This window comes from Armigeres subalbatus, chromosome 3, assembly GCF_024139115.2.
Source record: "Armigeres subalbatus isolate Guangzhou_Male chromosome 3, GZ_Asu_2, whole genome shotgun sequence".
In the NCBI taxonomy this organism is placed as follows: Eukaryota; Metazoa; Arthropoda; class Insecta; order Diptera; family Culicidae; genus Armigeres; species Armigeres subalbatus.
In genome coordinates this window covers 330,556,065-330,579,906 of record NC_085141.1, presented here as the reverse complement: position 1 = coordinate 330,579,906, position 23,842 = coordinate 330,556,065, and the positions used below count along the sequence as shown (strand labels likewise).

The 23,842-nt window shown below is 38.6% G+C and overlaps 2 protein-coding genes across 5 annotated transcripts in view; one reads left to right on the top strand and one right to left on the bottom strand.

Moving 5' to 3' along the window:
• The window catches only part of LOC134225652 (uncharacterized), a 312,634-nt gene extending 298,638 nt beyond the window's left edge, over positions 1-13,996 (top strand). For all 3 annotated transcript variants that reach the window (XM_062705909.1, XM_062705910.1, XM_062705908.1), the window contains 3 exons: positions 570-826; positions 2,071-2,144; positions 13,788-13,996. In XM_062705909.1, coding sequence (XP_062561893.1) covers positions 570-826; positions 2,071-2,144; positions 13,788-13,986 — 530 coding nt within the window. In that variant the 3' untranslated portion in view covers positions 13,987-13,996. The remainder of the gene's footprint in view (positions 1-569; positions 827-2,070; positions 2,145-13,787) is intronic.
• A 3,154-nt stretch (positions 13,997-17,150) lies between these two features.
• Positions 17,151-20,067, bottom strand: LOC134225653 (zinc finger BED domain-containing protein 4-like). 2 transcript variants are annotated; one of them, XR_009983292.1, is made up of 4 exons: positions 19,007-20,067; positions 18,247-18,943; positions 17,831-18,185; positions 17,642-17,730 (listed from the first exon to the last, which is right to left on the bottom strand). XR_009983292.1 is itself a non-coding variant. In XM_062705911.1 (3 exons), the coding sequence occupies exons 1-3, from the start codon at positions 19,409-19,411 to the stop codon at positions 17,151-17,153; spliced, it is 591 nt and encodes a 196-aa protein (XP_062561895.1). In that variant the 5' UTR covers positions 19,412-20,067. The 2 variants fall into 2 exon arrangements, 1 of the variants encoding a protein (XP_062561895.1); XM_062705911.1 differs by lacking the exons at positions 17,642-17,730; positions 17,831-18,185 and adding an exon at positions 17,151-17,247 and having other exon boundaries at positions 18,855-18,943.
• Between the last annotated feature and the right edge of the window lie 3,775 nt (positions 20,068-23,842).

Here is a 23,842-nt window from a genome sequence, read left to right as displayed (position 1 = left end):
GATTTTTTTATATCCAAAAAGGAGGACATTTTAGCGCAAAGAAGGACATCTGATTTTTAATTAAAAAGGAGGACATGTCCTCCTTTAAAATAACATATGGTCACCCTACCCCAGGGTTTATCAAAATCGGCGAAATTTGTTTTTCATAGCCATTTTAGAGTATTTACTTAAACTACAGGAACAATATTCAATTTAGTGAGTCACACGCTCCATCGTATCCCAGCTTAACTCTGCCAGTAATTATAATATCTCTTTAAACCTGATTGAAAAAAAATCCAGGGTATCAGGACATTAAACAGAATGTTTTTTTTTCTTCATATTTTAACTTAATTCGGAGCATTTGTTTTCGGAAACTTAATATGGATCTCGAACACTAACCTTTTGCTTTCATGTGGTTGGGGAGAAATAGAGCGTTTACTTACTCAAACACTAACTGATAAACCTGAAATAGCAGCATTCATTATAATGATTATAATGAGCTTTGCAAATTCTAGAACGTCGTTTTCGGGCACCCTAATATGTATTATTTGTGATTGAACCATTTTATATTAACCTTTTACATTCCACAGCCGAATTCCCCTTCATTGCGTACTATGTGATAAACACCACCCAAACGGATCCAACGATGTTCTACACCGGCGTCCGGGGGGCATCCCTGTCCAAGTTCGAACCGAAAAACACCCGCTACACGGCGGCTCACACACTGGACCTCTACAGCGAAGTGGCTTCCATCTGCCGGCCCCCGCTGGCGTTGGCCCCGAACGAAATCGGTAGCGTCAAGAAGGGCCAAACACCAACGACCGGCTACATTATCAGCGTGTACAAGGTGAGCCCATGCGGAAGATCTTCCTTTAATGGGCAGTTCCCGTTCTCTACATAAATTGAGTGCGATGGGTAGATGTTTTCTAATGGTGTGAGAATGGTACAACAAAAAGAGCTGCTGTCTTCTTTTGATGAAAATTACTTTTGATAACGACGAAAAATTGAATACAAACAAATGCGGCATAGATTTCAAGTCACCAACTTTGTTAATTCGATTTTCCACTTAGTCGGCCGCCTATATCAGATCAACGTAGATAGCGATACCATTTTTCAACACAAATGAGTTTTTTTCTTCTTTGTTCCATTCAAATCTCACGAAGCAAAGTACAGCAATGAAACGCATTGAAGAAGTGGAGTTTTCAAACTTCTTTTTCAACCGCTCTACATTCCCACTAGAACTTGGTCTGCTTTTCAATTTAGTATTCTATTGGCATTTCCTCAGTAATTAATTGAAAGCTTTTCTATGCCCGCCATTGCATGAGTATGTATCGTGTGTGGCAAGTACAATGGATACACTTTGCCCTGGACCAGACCGAGAATCGATCTCGCAATCTCCGGATTGGCACTCATATGCCTTTGCTCACAAGGCTACTGGAGTTTTCAATAATCCACCGATATTCTATTGAAAAAAAAAGGCTCATGATTTTTCTTTTCAATATGATATGATTTTAAAAGTCTACAATTTTTTGAAAATTAGTCTAGAATTGTTTTCTTCAGTTGGGAAGCTTTTCATATTTTTCATTACAATCTTTAGTCACATTATTAAAACAGGTTGCTACAATTGGGTTACAGAATTTTGTAAATGTGACATTCGAGCTTTTAGAGGGATTAGTCTTTGTAATGCTTTTATCACGTACTGCTGCTCTCTGTGACATATGATCTTTACCCAGTACCAGACAATTTGACGAAAAGAGTAGATCAATATTACGAAAAGAACAAAGAAAAACAGACTTGCCTTTCCACAAAACTGTTTGCTCAACCAATCTCATTGATTAGGTAGGATATCGCTTTTTCACATCGTACCCATTCGATTATCTATAATCGAATTAACTCAAACCACAAGCAAGTGAAGTATCCTCCCCCACAAACAAAAGTCACGTATCCGACGGTCGCAATGCATCCAACTAAATTCGGGACGATGCCCCTCAGACAAAATCAACGCAACGTTCGCCACAGATTTGGCGGAAAATTAAATCGCTAAGACAAACAACTCACTAATCACTTTTCCCATTATCGCCAATCCCGCAGGTCTACGAAGGCGACGACGGCGAACGGTTCGAACGGAATTGGCTCTACTGGACCGGTGCCAGGATGATTTACAGGTAAGAGGGGTAACGTGAATTGGGAAAGAGCGCTGAAATGGTATGTCCTCAACCAGTCTCGTTGCAATAAGTTGCATTCAACCCCGAGTTACCTTTTTCTGTGCTTTATGTTTAAAAAAAAATTGTATTCAAAAGTTATGACAAAGACGGCATATCAATATCAAACCATAATTCGACGGTAAAGGGTGTCCCACATCAAATTGCATCATGAAAAGAATAAAACGCTGTAGACAATTACCTAGTTCATCGATCCATTTCAATCTTTCAGGCAATAAAATATAGCCCACTAGTAAGCTTAGGGGAAACTGGACACACATGATCCCCGGGGACACATGATCCCCCCTGTTTTCTCGAAAACTAATCACATTTTTATACCACTGATATTTGCAAATGGATTATTGAATCTGAATAACATTTGATATTAGTTACTTTATGTATATGGGTTTTAGAGAGGTTTTATAATTTAAGCATTCTCATTCCTTTTTTCTTCAAAGGGGAAAAGTTTAATAACTTTGAATATATCCAACCAAATCGTGCCAAATTTTTATTGGACAAAGTTTTATTATTGTAGAATTGAATAAATTCATTCAATTAAGTATTGCTTATTTTCCATTGAATACAAAAAACAAACTTTTTTTGGCCCCAAAACAGGGATATTTACCATTTGCCATGGCATTTGCAGTGTGGCCAATTTTCAGAGATTTAATAGAATAATCAGATTTCAAAATTACAAAGATATATTTATGTATCGATCAACCATTTTTGGTGTCATAACTGTATCAATCACAGAGAGAGATCCTCTTGGGAACATCATGGTTGTCGTGATATGACCACTGTCTTTCAGTGGAGTGAATGGTTTGCAGATAAATCATCATCACCATGCTAACTTTGTTGCTCTAGCAGACATTCTATCTGTCACTATTACTCTATTCGAGAACCAAAATACTTGCCTTGCTACCAACAATATTTCATTTTCACACGACTGCTATTACGACAGACTATGAAGAATTGTTAGGATTTGAAAAAAGACCAATTTGAACTTTCATTGGACTTGGAAGAACATAAACATGTTCAGTTCATAAAGGGATCAATTTCCTCCTATATGGGGATCAAGTCTCCCGCAAGTTTTGAAAATGCCGAAATTTCTATCTTTCGGCAAAATCGATTTTTGGTGCCTTTCATGAACAAATACCGTGCTGTGCCCTTACTCCAATCAGCGCCTAATTCCGTTCAAGCACGACAAAATGATAAGTAATAAAGAGTTTTTGTTTAAAAACAACAGAAAAATATCCTTGTATTTTTCTATGGTTATGTATGCATTAAATGGAATGAAAACCAGTGTCATTTTTAGCGATTAATAGTAAAAATTTAAACAAAATTTGTTGGTCGTCACTACGAGCGTCATTTTGACTGTTTTCATTAACCCACTTGCTAAGAACGTCTGTCATAATATTTAAGTATTTTTGAGTGAAAATTTGCCCTGGATTTCAAACACAGCAGCATAACAAGACAAAACAGGTAACATTATAGCGTATTACCAAATTGTTGCCTGTATTTTCCCGATAGAAAATGCTGAAATGTGAAAAATATCTTGACCGGAATAAGGGTACATCTAAATCTACTCGTTCCTTATTCCGTTCATTGGGTTTGGAGGATGGATTCCGAAAATTCCGTGTTTGAGAATATAATCTATGAAAAGAGACATCAAGAAAAGGTACATCGTACATGAAACCATATGAATGGTGAACATTTGAAATTCTATCCCGCAGCAGGCAGACCGAAAGGAATTCCGTTAACGTCTCTACTCAAAAAAATATGGGACCTTTTCCAACTCGTGCCGGGAAAGTACAGTTTTTTCTGTTAATGTTTTAATGATGATTTATAAAATGAATGCTGGACAATGTTAAGAAAGGGTTTCCGGAGAATACGGACAGTTTTAAACAGCACAATCCATAATTGCGGCGTTCTTGTTTAAACGCTTTATCCAGGAAATTTCTCGGCGAATTTTTATTAGAAAAACTCTGCCCTCTCTGAGCTGCAAATAAGGTTATGTTTTACCGAAATCCGTGAATACTTCGTAGAAGTAGGTTTATCCGGTACTTTAAAGAACCGGAACTTTAAAGAATATTCAATTTAAACGAAACAGTGGTACGAACAATTCCAAACAAACAGAGATATTGTTTTGGAAGGTTCAGGTCTAGGCCTAGTATCCAGGCTCTAGTCAAAATTACGTTGAGGATGAGGTGTAAAACTACGATAAGGAATCGTATCTGTCCTTTTCTGTGGTACCTAATGCAACTGGGCAGCTAGCATCAATCTTCATGTTGAATACATCTCGAATGATAAGTGAAACAAACGAAAAAACAGTCACCTTGGCTATACATACTAAGGAAATATCATTCATTGTATTTTAAATTTGGAAGAAAATTACATTTTAAGCTTTTTATTTGCAATATTATAATAAATGAAAAGATGGATTTGTGAGAAAAATGATGCCTGGTATTAGCACCTCCATGAAATCAAATGTTTTTCGGGTGATTGGAATTAGGAACACGAATGAACGGAATTAAGAACAATGCCATTTCAGATGATTGGAATTAGGACCACATGATTGGTCAATTTTGTTTTCACTAGTGGAGCCTAAGTCTATGAATGCATCCCAACATATTTTATTTTCAATTGTATATAGAAAATGACACTATGTAGCGAAATTGCAGCTTCAAAATACTAAACGGCTATTTTTTAGAGCTTTTAGACATAGCGCATTGTCTTAGGTGAACGGAATAAGGGCCGAGAACACCTCTGCACTCGCCACGAGTTCCTGCGGAATTTTATTGGAACCTGGGGGTTAGGGGTTTTATGGCAGAGGTTCGTCTTGGTTAACGGGTTGCCAATGTGATAGTAATGAAAGGGTGGTGTAGTATTCTAATTCGATGCCGAAACGAACTTTTTCGCTCATTTCGAACTCTAACAGTTACCTGCTAGAACTAATCAAGTTGTAGTTATAGGGGGATAGAAGATAGAAATGGAATGAAAGCCCATTTCCAGTTCTAGCGATTGCTAGAACATGAGAAATATATGAAAAGATACAAAGTAGGAGAATGGAACGGGCCTGGGGTTAAACCCACGATAGCCATATGACCACCAAGCCCGTTATTATATGAGTGGCTCAAATTAGTGTGGGAAAACCTTTTTTCAATTTTTTTGATGGGCCACCCTCTTATACGGTTCTATTTGATGCCCTAATACTCTGGACAAAAATTTCAGCCAAATCGGTCAACGTTTGGGTGGTGCTAAACTCGTTGGAAGTTTATATGCGAAAATGTATGCAGAAACATCCAAAAACAATGAATTGCAGTTGAACGGCACAACTTACGATGAACAACTATGATACACATTCAGATCTTGAAGAATTTAAAACAGAATGTTATGCAGAAAACCGCGAGAAGATTAGAGTTTATTAGGCAAAGATATTATCATTTTACTGGAGTTCTGTATTTAATTCTTCAAGAACTGAATGAGTATCATGGTACTTAATCGTAAATTGTGCCGTCCAACTGCAAATCACTGTTTTAGGATGTTTCTGCATACATTTTTCCGTATAAACTTCCAACAAGTTTAGCACCGCCCAAACCTTGACCGATTGGGCTGAAATTTTGTCCAGAGCATCAGGGCATCAAATAGAACCGAATAAGAGGGCGGCCCATTAAAAAAAATGAAAAAGTTTTTTTTGAGCCACCCTAATATGAGTCTCCATTAAGTGAGCTGAAATTTTATTATTTCGAGCTTTTGAAGAGAGGCTTTCGAGCCTCTTAAAGACGGCTTTTGAGCCACTTAAAACGAGGCTTCTAAGCATCTTGAAATGACGTCTCTAAGCCTCTTGAACGTAGGCTTCCAAGCCCCTAGAAAGATGAATTCCAAGCCCATTGAAGAGAGACTTCCGAGCATCTCAAAAGAAAGCTTCTAGGCCCCTTGAAAGAATTCCGGGCCTCTTGGAAGGAGTCTTCCGGCCCTCTTGAAATGAGGCTTCCGGGCCTCTTGAAAATAGGCTTTCAGGAAACTTGAACGGAGTCTTCCGGACCTCTTAAAAGAGGCTTCCGGGCCTCTTGAAAGGAGGCTTCCGGGCCTCTTAAAAGTAGGCTTCCGGGCCACTTGAATGGAGGCTTCCGGGTCTCTTGAAAGGAGGATTCCGGGCCTCTAGAAAGGAGGTTTCCGGGCCTCTAGAAAGGAGGCTTCTGGGCCTCTAGAAAGGAGGCTTCCGGGCCTCTAGAAAAGAGGCTTCCGGGCCTCTTAAAAGTAGGCTTCCGGGCCTTTTGAAAGAAGGCTTCCGGGCTTCTTGAAAGAAGACTTCTGGGACTCTTGAAGGGAGGCTTCCGGGCCTCTTGAAAGTAGGCTTCCGGGTCACTTGAAAGGAGGCTTCCGGGTCTCTTGAAAGGAGTCTTCCGGCTCACTTGAAATGAGGCTTCCGGGCCTCTTGAAAATAGGCTTTCGGGAAACTTGAAAAGAGTCTTCCGGACCTCTTAAAAGAGGCTTCCGGGCCTCTTGAAAGGAGGCTTTCGGGCCTCTTGAAAGGAGCATTCGGGCCTCTTGAAAGGAGGCTTCCGGGCCTCTTAAAAGTAGGCTTCCGGGCCACTTGAATGGAGGCTTCCGGGTCTCTTGAAAGGAGGATTCCGGGCCTCTAGAAAGGAGGCTTCTGGGCCTCATAAAAGTAAGCTTCCGGGCCTCATAAAAGTAAGCTTCCGGGCCTTTTGAAAGAAGGCTTCCGGGCCTCTTGAAAGAAGACTTCTGGGACTCTTGAAGGGAGGCTTCCGGGTCTCTTGAAAGTAGACTTCCGGGTCTCTTGAAAGGAGGATTCCGGGCCTCTAGAAAGGAGGCTTCCGGGCCTCTAGAAAAGAGGCATCCGGGCCTTTTGAAAGAAGGCTTCCGGGTCGCTTGAAAGGAGGCTTTCGGGCCTCTTGAAAGAAGATTTCTTGTAGTAATTATACTTAATATTTATTATTGTCTACTAGTTACTAAGATACTCCCAATAAGTAGGCCTTGACATTAGTATTCTGACTGACACTGACTTACATGATAATTCCGCAATAAACGTTAAAACAAGTAACACGTATTCTTACTAAACATCAGAAGTGGGATACGAATAAAGAAAAATGATTTTGAGAAGCAATTTGCGCTCGGATGTTGAAGATCAAGAGAATTTCGGAAGAAGCCTTCCTTCTCAAGATACCAATAATTCGTCCGAAGGGCCAAGCTCTGGAACAAGTTATGGCAGCATGCAAAGTCAATCTAGAAATGTGAATGACGCTTCAAGTGGATCTCGGATTTCACAAGCTGTTATTCAAGATTGCGGAAATTCAATACAAGTGAACCGTTCTATCAAGCTAGACGAATTGTCTGCATTTTTACCATTTTTTTCTGGATCGTTGAACGAGGACGCAAATTTCTTCATTAACACAGTGGAGCAAGCTAGAAAAACGTTTCACGTGGAAGAGGAAGTCATGAAGTTGATGGTGTTCAAGCATCTACAGAATAGCGCAAAAGACTGGCTATCGTCACAGCCGGATATATTTGTGAAAACATATTCTGAAGTATTGAATTTGATCCTCATGACATTCACTGTGACTACGAGTACTTTCGAAACAAGGCGAAAATTGGAGCTCCGGAAATGGAAAGCAGATGAAACATTCTTGGAATATTTTGTTGAAAAACGAAACATAGCAATGCCACTGAAACTACACGAAGCTGAACTAATTGAGTATGTAGTTGAAGGCATACCTGATCGCAATTTGAAGAATCAAGCTAAAATGAGTGGATTTTCATCGTTCGGGAATCTTCTTAAGGCCTTTCAATCGATTTGATTGCCGCGTAGAGATTTTTCAAGCGCTCCTGTATGCTACAATTGTAACACGCCTGGACATATCGCTGTAAACTACCGGAGGTCTAGACAGCAGAATAGGACCCCTTTTAACGAAACTACACACAAATGGAATTCAAGTAGCAGAAAAACAAGAGGAAATGAGAGATCTACGAGTATTGCTGTATTCCAAAATGTTGAAGACTTGAACAACAGGTCAACCGACTTAGACAGAGAGGCACTGGTAGATATAAAACTGACTGATTTTAATATTAGATTGAATGCTTTGTTTGATACAGGAAGTCCAGTTTGTCTGATACGCCTTGGCTTAGCAAAAAATGGGAATATTTTTCCCTACAATGGAAATAGAAATTTCAAGGGTATCGGAGGAACTAGATTACAAATTGTGGGTAGATTAGTAACGAAAGTTAAAATTCAAAATTTATTTTTCAGAATTAATTTTTTGGTGATTCCTGACTCGGCGTTGAGTTCTTACGATGTTATAATTGGAAGATATGTGATTTTTGATCCCTCAATGAAAACGATAATTGAAAAACGCAAAATTTATTTATTTAGAAATCCAGTATTGAGAAGTGAAAAAAATGAGGCTGATAAAAAGGTAAAAAACATTAATGTGATTTTGGATTCTAAAAGTGTAAAAAATGTAGGTAATATTAGTGATGATCATTTGTCAACTTTAAACCATATTATGAAGATATTTTATTTCAACTATCAACGACCTTCGCATCCTGAAATTGATTTCGAAATGAAAATAGTACTGAAAACTGGTGCACCATTTCATTTTAAACCTAGACGGTTATCTCAAGCTGATAAAATAAAAGTTAATAAAAAAATTGATGAATTACTTAAATTAGGGATTGTTAGAGAAAGTGATTCCCCGTTTGCTAGTCCGATAGTAGTAATTCCAAAGAAAGATGATGATATAAGGTTATGCGTGGATTATAGAAAATTAAATAAAGATACTTATAGTGACAATTATCCTTTACCATTGATGGAAGATATTTTTGATAAATTGAAAGGCAAATCGGTGTATTCTATTTTAGATTTGAAATCAGGTTTCCATCAAATTAAAGTTGCTTCTGATTGTACTAAATACACTTCTTTTGTTACTCCCATGGGACAATATGAATACTTACGAGTTCCCTTTGGTTTGTGTAATGCACCTTCTGTATTCCAAAGATTTATTAATAAAATTTTCAAAAAGCTCATTGACGAAGGAAAATTAGTTGTTTATATTGATGACATTTTGATTGCTTCTGAAACCATGGAAGAACATTTTGAAATTTTGACAGAAGTTTTTGAAATTTTGAGTAAAAATTTATTAGAGTTAAATTTGAATAAATGTAAATTTTGTTTCACTGAAATTGATTATTTAGGTTATACGATAAACGAATTCGGAAGGAAACCAAACAAATCACACATTGAATCCATTTCAAGTTTTCCGATTCCAAAGAATTCTAAAGATGTTCAGAGATTTTTGGGCCTAACTAGTTATTTTAGAAAATTCATTCAGAATTTTGCATCTATCGCTAGGCCGTTGTATAATTTATTAAAGAAAAATGTTGAATTTATTTTTAGTGACTCTGAAATAAATGCTTTCAAAGAATTGAAAAACAAATTACTTTCAGCTCCTGTTTTGGCAATTTACGATCCAAATGCCGAAACACAATTACATTGCGACGCAAGCTCTTTTGGCTTCGGCGCAATTTTGATGCAGAAACAGAAAAATGGTTATTTTCATCCAATAAGCTTCTTTAGCAAGAAAACAGATGAATATGAGAACAAGTTACATAGTTTTGAATTAGAGACACTCGCTGTTATAAATTCTATAAAACGATTTCATGTTTATTTGTCTGGAATTAAATTCAAAATATTCACAGATTGCAGTGCCTTGGCACAAACTTTGTCTAAGAAAGAGATTAACCCTAAGATAAGCCGATGGGCTTTGTTTCTGGAGAACTACAACTACAGTTTGGAATATAGAAATGGATCTAGGATGCAGCATGTAGATGCTTTAAGCAGACTATCAATGAGTAATTTAGATAAAGATATCAGGAAAATATATCCAAATAATAAGTCATCGTCAGATGTATGTTTGCTAGATACTGAAGACATCGAAAGAAATGTAATTTTTGCACAAGAACAAGATGAAAAAGTCAGAAAAATCAAATTACATTTAGAAACAAACACTTTTCCAAATTTTGAGTTAAAAAATGGAATACTATTTAGAAAAGATGACAGTAAGTTATTATTAGTTGTCCCAAAAACAAGGATTGATAATATAATTCGAATTTGTGATGACAAGCTTGGTCATATTGGAATTGAAAAAAACTATGACTGAAATCAAAAAATTTTACTGGTTTTCTAGTATGAGAAAAATAGTAAAAAAATATGTGAGTAATTGTTTGAGTTGCATATTTTATAGTCCATCGGCCACAATGAAAGAAGGTTTTCTCAAATCAATAGATAAAGGTCATACTCCATTTCAAACAATTCATATAGATCATTACGGTCCGATTCAGTTGCGATCTTCGAAAAATTTCAAGTATATTTTAGTAATAGTTGATGCATTTACGAAATTTGTAAAGTTATATCTTTGTCGTTCAACAAATACAGCAGAAGTGATACAAAGTTTAACTTCATATATGAATTATTATAGCAAACCGAACAGAATTATATCAGATAGAGGCAGTTGTTTCACGTCTAATAATTTCAAAACATGTTGTTCAGATCGCTTTATAGAACATATTAAAACAGCATCGTACACACCAGAGGCAAACGGTCAAGCTGAAAGAATAAACAGAACCCTTACTCCAATGTTGGCTAAGTTGATTAATGATACTGGTCTCAAATGGGATTGTTTATTACCAAACATTGAATATATTTATAATAATACTTACAACAGAGCAATAAAAAATTTCCCAAGTATGTTGTTATTTGGTATACATCAGAACAATTTATGTGTTGGAAACAATAATAATATAGAAACATTTGTAAAAAATAATCAAGCTTCATCACAAAATCATGATCTCATTGAAATTCGACAGAAAGCAAAGCATCACATAGACAAACTTCAGGCATACAATAAAGAAATGGTAGATAAAAAGCGCAAATCAGTTCAGGATTATAAGGAAGGTGACTGACGGATTATAAGGAAGGTGATCACTGAAGGTGATAATGCTCAAAACTAACGCTGACAATAAAATATCGCTTGAAAGGAGGCTTTCGGGCCTCTTGAAAGGAGGGTTCCAGGCCTCTCGAAAGAAGGCTTCCGTGGCTTCTAAAATGAGGCTTCCGAGCTTTCTGAAGGAGGCTTCCGAGCCTCTTGAAAGGAGGCTTCTGGGCCTTTTGAAAGAAGACTTCTAGGACTCTTGAAAGGAGGCTTCTGGGTATCTTGAAAGAAGGCTTTCGGGCCTCTTGAAAGGAGGCCTCTGAACTTCTTGAAAGTATTTTTTCGAGCCTTTTGAAAGGAGGCTTCCAATCCTTTTAAAAGGAGTACTCCGAGGTGTTTAGAAGGTGACTTTAGAGAAGTGTAGAAAGAAGCTTGCAATCCTCTTGCAACGAAGCAACCGAGCTTTCCAAAAAAAACCTCATATCTCTCAAACTGAGGCTTCCGATCGTGTACACTCAAAATTTTAGTTCAGAAGCATATTAACATTCAACATTTTAATTCGATTAGGTAGATTGCATAGAAAAATTTGTTCATTCGTCGTCCTGCCCTTTTCATCTTTTGTCCCACAGTCCTTCGTCCACTCTGCTGGTTGTGGAGGGCAGGATTTGATAGTCTCTGAATTACTGATCGCCATGCATATTATGTACAAGACAAAATTCTGAAAAAAATATACATATATCAAAACTTTATTTTTTTTTACTGGTTTATTTAATAGGCTCAGGCGCTTTATAAAAAAAACTTCACGGAGCCGATATTTCGTTCATATTGTTACATAGTAAAACATAAAAAAAATCATTTATTTTTTACTTTTGCGGGAGCTTTTCCTTGGGAGATGATGCTCCGTCGATCCAGATTTAGCGAATTGTGCCCGACGCTGGCTCGCCACTAACTTCCGAGTTTGTTCCTCCATCGCAGCGTTGAATTCGGTTACCAACTGGGTAGCATTCGGAATACCGCATGTACGATAAATAGCCTCGTCATCGATTCTCGCATGTTGTTGTTCCGGTGTCTGATTTTCCAGGTCCAGTTCAGGCTCCTCCTCGAGTATTTCTTCTTCCACGCATTCAATAATTTCATCAACTATTGGATCCGGCTTCTGATGTTGATCCAGGTTTCTAACTATTCCTGCATATGATTTCTGCTGACTCCGATTCAATCTTTCTGGACAGGAATTTTTCCGGTGTCCTTCCGATTGACACACAAAGCACTTGTTTTTTAGTCCATCATAGAAAACCTTTCCTTTCCTGTTGCATACCTCAATCGATGACGGAATATCATCTTCAAGGTCAATATATACACCTCTGACGCCCGTGTACACGTGATCGAGACCCAAGCCTGCAGGGAACTTTTCACTTTTCCATATTTTCCAAAGACCGAGGACAGTTCTTTGTCAGTGATTTCCGGATGGAGATCAAACACCCGGACATAGTGTACATTTTGCCCTGCAACCGTCATCATGTTTGGATATCTTTGCAAACAAATCCAGACGACCAAGCGCGCGAACAAAGAACAATGATAGTGCACTAACAATAACTCCAAAACGTCCGAGCGAATATAATTCTGCAGAGCTATCTGCAATCGCGTGCGTCGAACACGACAGATAGAGAACAACTGATCAAAACTTTATCAATGAGTTTTGATTAAAATTGTAATAAATCCGCCATTATGCATTTTTGTCCGAGGTACCCCCTGGGCCCGGCAAAGGTACCCCTAGGGGTACATACACAGTATTTTTTGGGGGGCCTTAGTTCCGTCCGATGCGTTGGAGGGGGCTCACATCCCTTGGATCATCAAACTTGTGCTGGGCGGTAAAAAAACAGTAGCACCGGAAGCTGCCGGAAGTCCGCATTGACGCAAGTCTCATCGCCGACAATGAGGCGATCAGCACCTGGATGAACAGGGCACTTGACTTTCCCCCCGTATTATTTGATATAATGCCGTTCGTCACGATCTGGAGCCTTCTGCACGTCGTACGTATGCAATCCATCCTGGTCCTATGCTCTCTGAAGGAAAAACTTAGATAGATTGACCTTTATGGCCAAATCCATGACCGTAGCATTAGGATTACGCTTGAACTCCTTCACGACACGCTTGTGATTCTGATCACTAATAGAACATCCATTCTGACCGCATTTTTCCTTCCGTTTGATGCTTAGAGTTTCGTAGTAACGTTTAATCACACGACTCGACGTTGACTGCATGATTCCAACACAGATAACAGATATTGAGGCTGGTATCCGATACTGGCGATGGCACAACGATCCCAAATGTGACTGTCAAACGTATTGGCTGCGTTCGACTAATGCTAATCAATTGGGTCCGTATTGCGTCTGAAATCAGTTGAGTAGATGGCCTAAATATATGTTATCTGTGATTCCAAGTCGCTTTCCGATGTTCCGATGAGAGGGATGAGGTTTTTCCTGGTGCTTGGGCAAAATCAATTCGCGACGTTGCCTTTCGACTGACGCCACTTTTATTTTAAATTTTTGAAAAACTGACAGCGATAAATTTGATACAATTTATATTTTACACCCTTTATTATTTCATGAAGGCGATTGTTTTTAGATTTAATTTTTTTTCTACCTTTTATTTTCAGATATTTGCCAAAAACGGCCGGCTTGCGAAGGATCACCCTACACAAGAGCGTATCGTCCCGTGGGGACAAGATGTATCTGCTGATTTGCGAGTGTGCCGATCTGTTGAAAGACCTCTCGGCAGCCGCCCTGCTGATACCGGCTCTTCGCGCCCGCCTGTGCGGATACACCGGTCTCTACCGGCCCATACAGACCTTCTAGGACCAGTGAAACGAGTGAGCGGCAGCAGAATCCTAACGGTAGCGCCTTCCTCTCCTTCCCTAGCAAATTCTGCCGCTGCTGTGCTCGTCTAGAGCTAGAAGAATCTTCGCCAGCAAGGTCACCACCATTAAAAAAAAAGTTAAGTTGTAAATGTTTGATGGCTAATCAATCGAATCGAATTTGAACGGTTGCTTTCGATGATTTATTATCCAGATGAATTAATTTTATGGTAGAGAAAATCAATAATTGATTCCGATTTTATATGAAGTAATAAGTAATTAGACCAATGCGTAGTAGGTACGGAGCATTATTTTTATATCTTTAATATATTTAAGAAAGAGTATGTTTCCAGGGGATGGTTGTGCAAAACGTAAAGAACAAAATAGTAGATATGTACAATTGCATCCAAGATTGGTTAAATATAATACAAGCATAGTCAAAGCGATGGAAAAGCCAATTTTAAGGAAAATGAAACAGTAGAGGCAAAAATTCTTCACTATAACTAAACAGGCAGCAATGTACATACTTACAAGCTCAACCTTTTTATCGAGTCATCAGTAAAAGCAATAAGTTATCACTATTTACCGAAAGTAAATTGGAGGAATGCGGGACTAGACAACAAAAAAGATCATAAATATATTGAACAACTGCCAGACACAGCAGAGATAGCCATAACTTCTTCCTACATAAACACACACATACAAGGGCGAAAAATGAAAACTAAAAAAAATCGACAATGTAGTCTAGAAAAAAAATATCGAAACAAAAAAAATGCAGGAGGGCACACATGGTTTCATATACGGATATACAATCATCGATTCAAACTAATTTTATTTACACTTTTCACACAACTCGCGATGACCATATGTGTACGAAGGCACACGTACATCATTGTATTACAAGCACATACGTTAAGGATCAGAAGTAGAAAAATGCATACAAGATATCGGAACTGATTTGCGATTTGGGCGTAACTTATTTTGTAAACAAACATTGTTTTATCGATTCGGAATACAAGCATTTTACTCCAAAACTAATTCCCTTATCTGAGGAAGGAAAGCATATTCCGCCGGATACATACGCTTTTCTCATAAAATCTCGGGTACTTATTCAAAAGGACGTATGTGATTTTGTAAACAAAGATTCAAACGTCGATATGTCCAATCTGAAGGCAGTCCCACGCAAACCAACACAACCAATAGGTAGCCGAAGGCTTCCCCTACCTGCATGTGGTGATGGTTTGCGTGGGAGTGCTATCAGATTGGATAAATCGACGTTTGAATCTTTGTTTACAAAATCACATACGTCCTTTTGAATAAGTACCCGAGAAATACTTGCTTTAGCAGGAATTTGTCTTCTAATGTTTGTTTACAAAACAAGTTACGCCCAAATCGCAAATCAGTCGCGATATGTGTTCAAATTTTCAAAAAAGATGACCTATTTTTTGGTGTAGAATGAGTACTTATAAATTGAAGTAGATCAATGTTTCTAACTAGAGATGCACCGGATATTCGGCCGGCCGAATAAAAGCAAAATTTCAATTTTGCCGAATATTCGGTTTGCCGAATAATAAAAGTTAATATTCGGCCGAATATGCCGAATAATAGCCGAATATCAGGGGTATACCCCGTTAGGCATAAGTACGTTAGGCATAAATACGTTAGGCATAATGAACGTTAGGCATATCTGACATTAGGCCTAATGTTCGTTAGGCATAATGGACGTTAGGCATAAAATTACTAAAAGAACAGCCCATGACATAAAGAAGGTAGAATTATGCCAAACGTCCATTATGCCTAATGTACATTATGCCTATCGTCCGTTATGCCTAACGTACTTATGCCTATCGTCCTTATGCCTAACGTACTTCTGCCTAACGTCGCGGACCCGAATATCAGATGAAATGTTTTGAAAATTAAAAAATTGACGTCGTTTGTAAATTAAATGTTTATTGTAATTATTGCGTGTCCTTACATTAGTTATTGACAAAATTTAACATATTAATTGGCTTCCAAATACTTGAAATTTCGTTTCATACACGTGAGCATTTCTCCATTCTCCGGAAGCAGCCGATTTCGATGCTGTTCATATAACAAGCCCTCCGTTGAGAACAACCTTTCGTTCACGATAGTACTAGCCGGCGCCGAAAGATACCGCTTGGAAATTTTGAATACGTTTGAAAATTTGAATTTGTTTGTAGACCACCAAGCGAATGGATTTTGTTGCCGTTCAATATTATTCACCGATAAGTACTGCTCCAATTCGTTCTTGACGCTGCAAAGTGATGAGTTATTTGTTGTTCGCGATTGGCTTGCTCCAATCTCTGCAAAACACTTCCAGAAGCCAGATGAAGAATCTGCGTCTTTCCTTGTTGTCGGAGGCTCATTAGCCGTTGGATGATCATCAGTGTGGGCAAAAATCTCAGCCACAATACTGTGTTGGAATACAATGTGTTTGAACCGAGTATTCAAACTTCGCAATAAAGTTTCTTTTGTAGGTTCCATTCCTTTGTGATCGTTGTTAGGTTTTTCCAAAAAGAGTCTGAGCGTTGCAACATATGGGATCACTTCGGAAATGCAAGAATCATCAGAGCTTATAATTCGGGTAATTTTCTTCGAAAGGTCTCAGCAATTCAAGAAGGCGACTGGTGATGTTCCATTCATATTCCGTCAAATTCTTCACAGTGGACACTTCCCCCGCATAGTAGGTTACCGCAGGTCTTTGGTCATGCATGCGTTCCAACATGTAAAACGAAGAATTCCAACGTGTACGAACGTCTTGCACAAGCTTCCTTTGTGGCAAATCATACTTTTCTTGAATTTCAAGCAATTTATTACAGGTCAACGCGGAATGATTGAAATGAGTTACAATATTCCTGAAATTTTGTAATTGAATCTTTGATGACCTTTTGGCATTCCAAACCCTCGAGCACGACCAACTGAAGAGTGTGAATGAAACATCCAACGTTTGGTAATTCAGCGTCATCCAATACCTTCATCATATTGGCCGCATTGTCACGTAAAATCAGATGAACACGATCTGTCGATTTTTCAGTCACCCAGCATTTCCATAATTTTAAGCCCGATTCTTTCCCCAGTGTGAGATCCTGGAAATTCACTTGAATTCAGTATGGCGTGCTGCATATTGTCAGCCCTTTCATCGAATCAATGCGCAGTCAAGCTAATCAGAGCTTTGTTGTTCGGAGACGAGCAAATATCTGTCGTGAACGAGATGTAACCAATTTCCAATTGTAAATCGTCACTACACAGAAAGAAAAATCGTTATTAGAATTAAAAAAACCATTGGTAAAAACAAAAAGTTGCGTTGGTTCTTTTTCGTAGAGAGTTGTCTATGTTCAAAATAAAAGTATGGCAACTTTTGCAAGAGCCACGGTTCAAATCTTTCACGTGGCTCTGAAATTAAAAGTTCAAACATTTAAAACAAAATTGTAGAACTGTCAAATCAAAATGATCACACCGTTCATAAAATAGAGTGCGATATTTTCAAATGAAAAATTATCTTGTATTTACTCCTTCATTTACTCAAAAAGACGGAACCCATACTTCACCCTTTCTTTTCTATCTACTCCATTAAATTTCATATGTTTTTTTACTTTTCATTTCATTTATTTAAATATTAACCTTTTTACAATACGTAGCAGCTTCCTCAAGGCTTCAGGGGACGCCTTGCAGGTATCGGTGAACATAGCGCCATGCCCCGACAAGGTCAGAAAAAACAACTTATCTGCAAGTGAAAATTGTCGCATCAGTTTACCGTCCATTTAATAAATGCGTGTTTTGCTATCGCCGCTTTTTATGCTTTTAGAATATAATATTTTACCTACCTTTCAAGTCCGAGAGGTATCCAGTTTCTCCGTGTTTGACATCTTTGAAACAGTTCTCTTTGGGCCCGAACGCCAGCATAGATTTGCGACGGCTCGTGTCGCGGTGTCGCGATCGGCCATATTCTGGCCATGAAAGCTTAGATGCAATTCTGGACCTCTGTAAGCTGGTTTTGATGCATTCACTCTTATGAACACTGGTTGTTGATTACTGTGGCGGTCAATCATTCTTCGACCGATTTATTCTCGTTTTCGAAAACTGTTTGGTAGTTCTGGTACATGAAAACAACAAAGGGTGATGTTCTGCTCTTTATGGGTAACCGCCTTGTCCTAAATGAAGCTTTCACCGGTAGTGGTACTGTGAAAAAAGTTGATTCTCATCACAAAACTAAAATAAATCAAATTTTAACTGAACAAACCTGCTGTATAGTTTCCATTCCATCAATGGAAATTTTAGCTCGAGATGTTTGAGGGTTTTAAATTTCTGTTTAGCAAATAAATGCGATTCGCGACGGCTAAAACAACTTAAAAACGGGAGCGCGAAGTGTGAAGACTAAACTTAACTGACTGCGGATAAATACACCCTGAGAAATTATTTCGGATTATTTGACATAACTGGAATTGCATGTTACTATTAAAAAGTATGTTGCTAATTTCGAATGCCTTCATGCAGGTTTAGAGCTAAACAATAGTTCAATAATTATTAGAACACATTTTGATACATTTCAAAGTGTTTTTACCTTGTGATATGAAATGTATCAAAACTGAAAATATGTTAATTTGAAATGATATGTATTTATTTTTTCTTGAGGTGTCCCGGTCTGTTATACCTTTTGATGAATTTTCGTGTGAAATTTGACAGTTCTACAGTTTTATTAGTAAAAGTACGAACTTTCAAATATATAAACAGAACTGACAAAACAAACTTTACGAATGATAATCTAACTTTTATGATGAACAATTTTACTCTTAATTTGATCAAAATAGAGCACTTTTCAATTGTAAAGTACTACATATTTAGCAAAACAATTTTATTTTTTTCTGTGTAATTGCTTTCTTGCACTTTTCGTACATCGTCGGTAATACTACGGATTTGAAGTGTTTCATACTAGGAACCTTAAATGGCAAAAAAGTAGAGTTTAATAATTGAAATTAGATTTATTTTTATTTATAAATAACCTTGTACTTCGGCTGAAGTTTCACCATGAGTCGCAAAAACCCTTGATCCTGAACCATGGACAATGGCTGGTGATCCAATACAATCATTTCGGCGATTAATTTGGTTATCTCTTTTGCTTCCACTGAATTATCGTCCCAATTGATATTACCGGAGAAACTTTGCTGGATAGTCGGTTGAGAAAGATCTGTTACCGTTTTATTGACCTTACGCTTTTCTTCTTTTTCTCGGTAAATGCGGAACGCGTCGGAATGCTTTTTCAAATGATTTATCATTGCCGAATTTGTTGCCGCTTTGCCAGTACCACCGCGAGAAATCGTAGCATTGCACTCTACACATCTAGCACGATGGCCGTCGTCTATTTCAACGAAAAACTCCCAGACCACAGATCGTTTATTTTCTGCCATTTTATCCTACACGGTTAGATCAAACAACTCAAACTCAGGTTCGATTTCACGCAAAATTATAGTTCGAGCCTTGAACTCCACATTAGGTTAAAACATGAACTTACCATTAGGTAATTTGAACTTAAATTTCTGGTTATATCCATGCAACCTAAATTAGAGTAGTTTGCAACTTCGATATTTTGATAAGTATTTTTCAATTATTCATATGCCACCATATATCCATTTACGTATTATTAACAGGTAACAAACTATGTATAAGTCAAAATAATGTCCGAAAAAAAAACGATAAATACTTGTCAAACAATTCACAACTTTAAATAAACCTGATAATAAGTTTAATTCACCCAAAATCAAGTTGAACTTCCTTTTGGGTAGATCGAACTTGATTTTGGATGAAAAAAGTGAGTGCGCTAGTCGTCAAGATGGCGAGCGTCAGGCGACTTGTTAGCAGAGCTCCTTCAGGATACGGATTTTTTCAATTAAATGTAAGTTGGTTAATAATTGTTTCTGAATTTCGATGTTATATGATAATGTAATTAATAGTATAATGTTGAATATTTTGTTCTCTTCCAGGTCGGTTTAGAGCTAGAACATCCAATATAGTGACCGTTTTTGTCTATGGCTGTAATTACGAGAACGAACTTGTTGAATTTCCAAAACGTGAGTGTTTGTGATTTATCTTATATAATTTGTATCATTTTCTATTGTATTTTTCTGTTCTTTCCAGGCTGTTCCCCAACAAATCCAGACATTGAAAATGCATGCGGCAGCAAGAGGAATAGTCCCTTCTGCGACCTCGAGAATCACCCGGAAAGCTCGAATGTGCCCAATCCTTGATCTTTTCCGACCGAAACTCAGCGCGATATACAAACCGGAATGTAATACAAATTAATGTAACTATGTTGGAGGCAGGGAAATTGTGGGAATTATTACGACTAATAAAGATGGTAAATTTGGTTTTTCAATATATGTAATTGCTAGCCTGATATTTATTAGTTCTCCAAAAAGCAACCTTTTTTCAAAATTTTACAAAATACTGAACCTAAAATTAGGTGAATTCGACCCAAAATAGGCGGTTCAAAAAACTACCTAAATCGAGGTTCAATCAATCGAACCTAATTTTGAGTTCAACCCCTTCAACTCAAAATTGGCTTCCCCCACCAACGGTCTGGATTAGGTGAATCGAACTTAATTTTGAGTTGTTTGATCTAACCGTGTAAGCAAAACACGAAACTCAAGAATCGAATCGACGGACACAAATTTGAAAAGAACAACATGGAGTAGAGGAAACAATTTTGCGCCTAAATTTTGACACTTGTATATTTCTAAAAGCCTTTTGTGTTCTTTGTTCAATTGATGCACAGAAAAAGCCTTTTGATACATTAGTTTTGTTCAATGTAGCCGTTAGAATTCACTTAAAGTCGTTAACATAAAGTTTTCAACAAGTTACTTCAAATTGCTTTTTTCATTTATTTCTCATGGCTGAACAACTTGAACTTTATGTTAACAACTTCAAGTAAATTCTAACGGCTACATTAAACAAAACTAATATCTTTTTTCTGGCGTTTTTTATATATGTAGCTTATATATATTATGTAAATATGAATGCGAAAACTAATTCTAAACAAAATATTGCATTCCACTTCGAATTTCCATTGAAAGAGGCTTCTATATTTTGCACAACCGGTAATATTTTGGAATAAGAGATAAATTTTTTGGCCAAATATTTTTTATGTATTCGGCCGAATATTTTTTATGTATTCGGCCGAATATTACTTAAGTATTCGATCGTATATTCGGCCGAATATTCGTTCTGCCGAATAAAAAAAAGAAATATTTGGTGTTCGGCCAAAGCCTGTTTCATTGCTGACCTCCTCCAATGTCACATTGTCCTGCTTTACTATGCAAAATTGGAATTCATGTACTGTACCTTTTCGTAGACTTCGTTCAAATCAATTCCTTTTTATTCGCCCTGCTAGAACCAACTATGTCAAATTTGAGACCATGCAAAGTACATATGTGTCACGAAATAGCTTCGAAGAATAACGAAGTATATATGTAGCAACATCATTCCAAACAATCTATTTCCGTTGCTATGCACATTTCCCTAGCAACGTGTTTTATAATCTAGTTATCCGAAATAAAAAGATTTTCATTAGGGGGAATGACGGCTTAGGCAGGTTTTGTTCTATTATTGTCAGGGGGGTTTTTTTATGACTGATTATGTTCAAATTTGGCCTAAACATTCTTTGCATATCAAAGAATATTGTGGCCGAATTTCATAAAATTCGGTCGACGAAAACCCCCCTGCCAATAATAGAACAAAACCTGCCAAAGCCGTATTTTTCCCTAGTTAGGTAGTTCAAACCTAATCTGAATCACCCATGTTCAAGTATATTTTCTCCTGGCGAATTGTTCCTTGCGCCAGAACCTCGAACAGGTTGTGGGCGCAGCTGAAAGCTCGAAAAATTGAAGAGTGAAGATTTCAATTTCTCGAAAATATTTTATTTATTATCAGACTAAGGCCGGAGTGGCCTGTGCTGCACATAAAAGTCTTCTCCATTCAGCTCGGTCCATGGCTGCACTTCGCCAACCACGCAGTCTGCGGAGGGTCCGCAAATCGTCCTCCACCTGATCGATCCACCTTGCCCGCTGTGCACCTCGCCTTCTTGTTCCCGTCGGATCATTGTCGAGAACCATTTTCACCGGATTACTGTCCGACATTCTGGCTACGTGCCCGGCTCACCGCAGTCTTCCGATTTTCGCGGTGTGAACGATGGATGGTTCTCCCAACAGCTGATGCAACTCGTGTTTCATTCGCCTCCTCCACGTACCGTCCGCCATCTGCACTCCACCATAGATGGTATGCAACACTTCCCTTTCAAAAACACCCAGTGCGCGTTGGTCCTCCACGAGCATCGTCCCGGTCTCGTGACCGTAGAGAACTACCCGTCTTATAAGCGTTTTGTAGATAGTCAGTTTGGTACGGCGGCGAACTCTATTCGATCGGAGCGTCTTGCGGAGTCCAAAGTACGTACGATTTCCAGCCACTATGCGCCTCCGAATTTCTCTGCTGGTATCGTTATCGGCGGTCACCAGTGAGCCCAAGTTCACGAATTCTTCAACCACCTCGATTTCGTCACCACCGATAGAAACTCGTGGTGGGTGCTCACATTGACCTCTCGTGAGCCTCTTCCTATCATGTACTTCGTCTTCGACGTGTTGATGACTAGTCCAATCCGTTTAGCTTCGCTTTTCAGTCTGATGTAGGCTTCCTCCATCCTCTCAAAGTTACGTGCCATGATATCAATGTCGTCGGCGAAACCAAATAACTGGACGGACTTCGTAAAAATCGTATCACTCGTGTCAATCCCTGCCCTTCGTATTACTCCCTCCAAAGCGATGTTGAATAGCAGACACGAAAGACCATCACCTTGCCGTAACCTTCTACGCGTTTCGAAGGGACTCGAGAATGCCCCTGAAACTCGTACTACGCACATCACCCGATCCATCGTCGCCTTGATCAACCGCATCAGTTTATCCGGAAATCCGTTTTCGTGCATTAGCTGCCATAGCTGGTCCCGATCGATTGTATCATATGCGGCTTTGAAGTCGATAAATAGATGATGTGTGGGCACGTTGTATTCGCGGCATTTCTGCAATACCTGACGTATGGCGAACACCTGGTCTGTGGTAGAGCGTTCACCCATAAATCCCGCCTGGTACTGCCCCACGAACTCTCGTGCAATTGGTGTTAGTCGGCGGCATAAAATTTGGGAGAGTACCTTGTAGGCGGCGTTCAGCAATGTGATTGCGCGGTAGTTGCTACAATCCAGCTTATCGCCCTTTTTGTAGATGGGACACACGACATCTTCCATCCACTCCTGCGGCAGAACCTCATCCTCCCAAACCTTGGTAATCACCCAGTGCAGCGCTCTAGCCAGTGCTTCACCACCGTGTTTAAACAGCTCTCCTGGTAGTTGGTCAACTCCAGGTGCTTTGTTGTTTTTCAGCCGGCCGATCTCCTTCTCGAAAATATGGAGTGGGTGAAAATTGTCAAATTGAACACGAACTACCAAGCATGGTCGTTCTCTGTGAAAGCATTGATGCGAAGGGAGCAGCTATGGAATCACATGGAACCAGGTACTGCTCCGCAACCGATAACGGACGATTGGAGAAACGGAGACGAGAAATTTTCAAACGTTTGCCACGATCCATTTAATGGTGGTTGAGAGTCAATATGGACTGATTCGTACCAAGACAACGCGACGGCGGAGGACACGTGGTCAGCTTTGAAGCAGCACCATGAGAAAACTACCCTAGGGCAACGAGTAACACTTCTTCGTCAAATCACAAATCAGAATTACAAGGTAGGTGGTGTCGTGATCCGCCGACATCGAAAAGCAGTATGCGCGTCTGGTATACGATGGG

Bases quoted from the DNA above. Each gene is read 5' to 3' on its own strand.
- LOC134225653 (XM_062705911.1), bottom strand. From the start codon at position 19,411: ATGGCAGAAAATAAACGATCTGTGGTCTGGGAGTTTTTCGTTGAAATA. The intron at 18,944-19,006 runs GTTATTTATAAA...TTGCCATTTAAG, and splicing joins AACTTCAGCCGAAGTACAAG to GTTCCTAGTATGAAACACTT. The intron at 17,248-18,854 runs GTTTTGCTAAAT...CTTTCTGTGTAG, and splicing joins ACACAGAAAAAAATAAAATT to TGACGATTTACAATTGGAAA.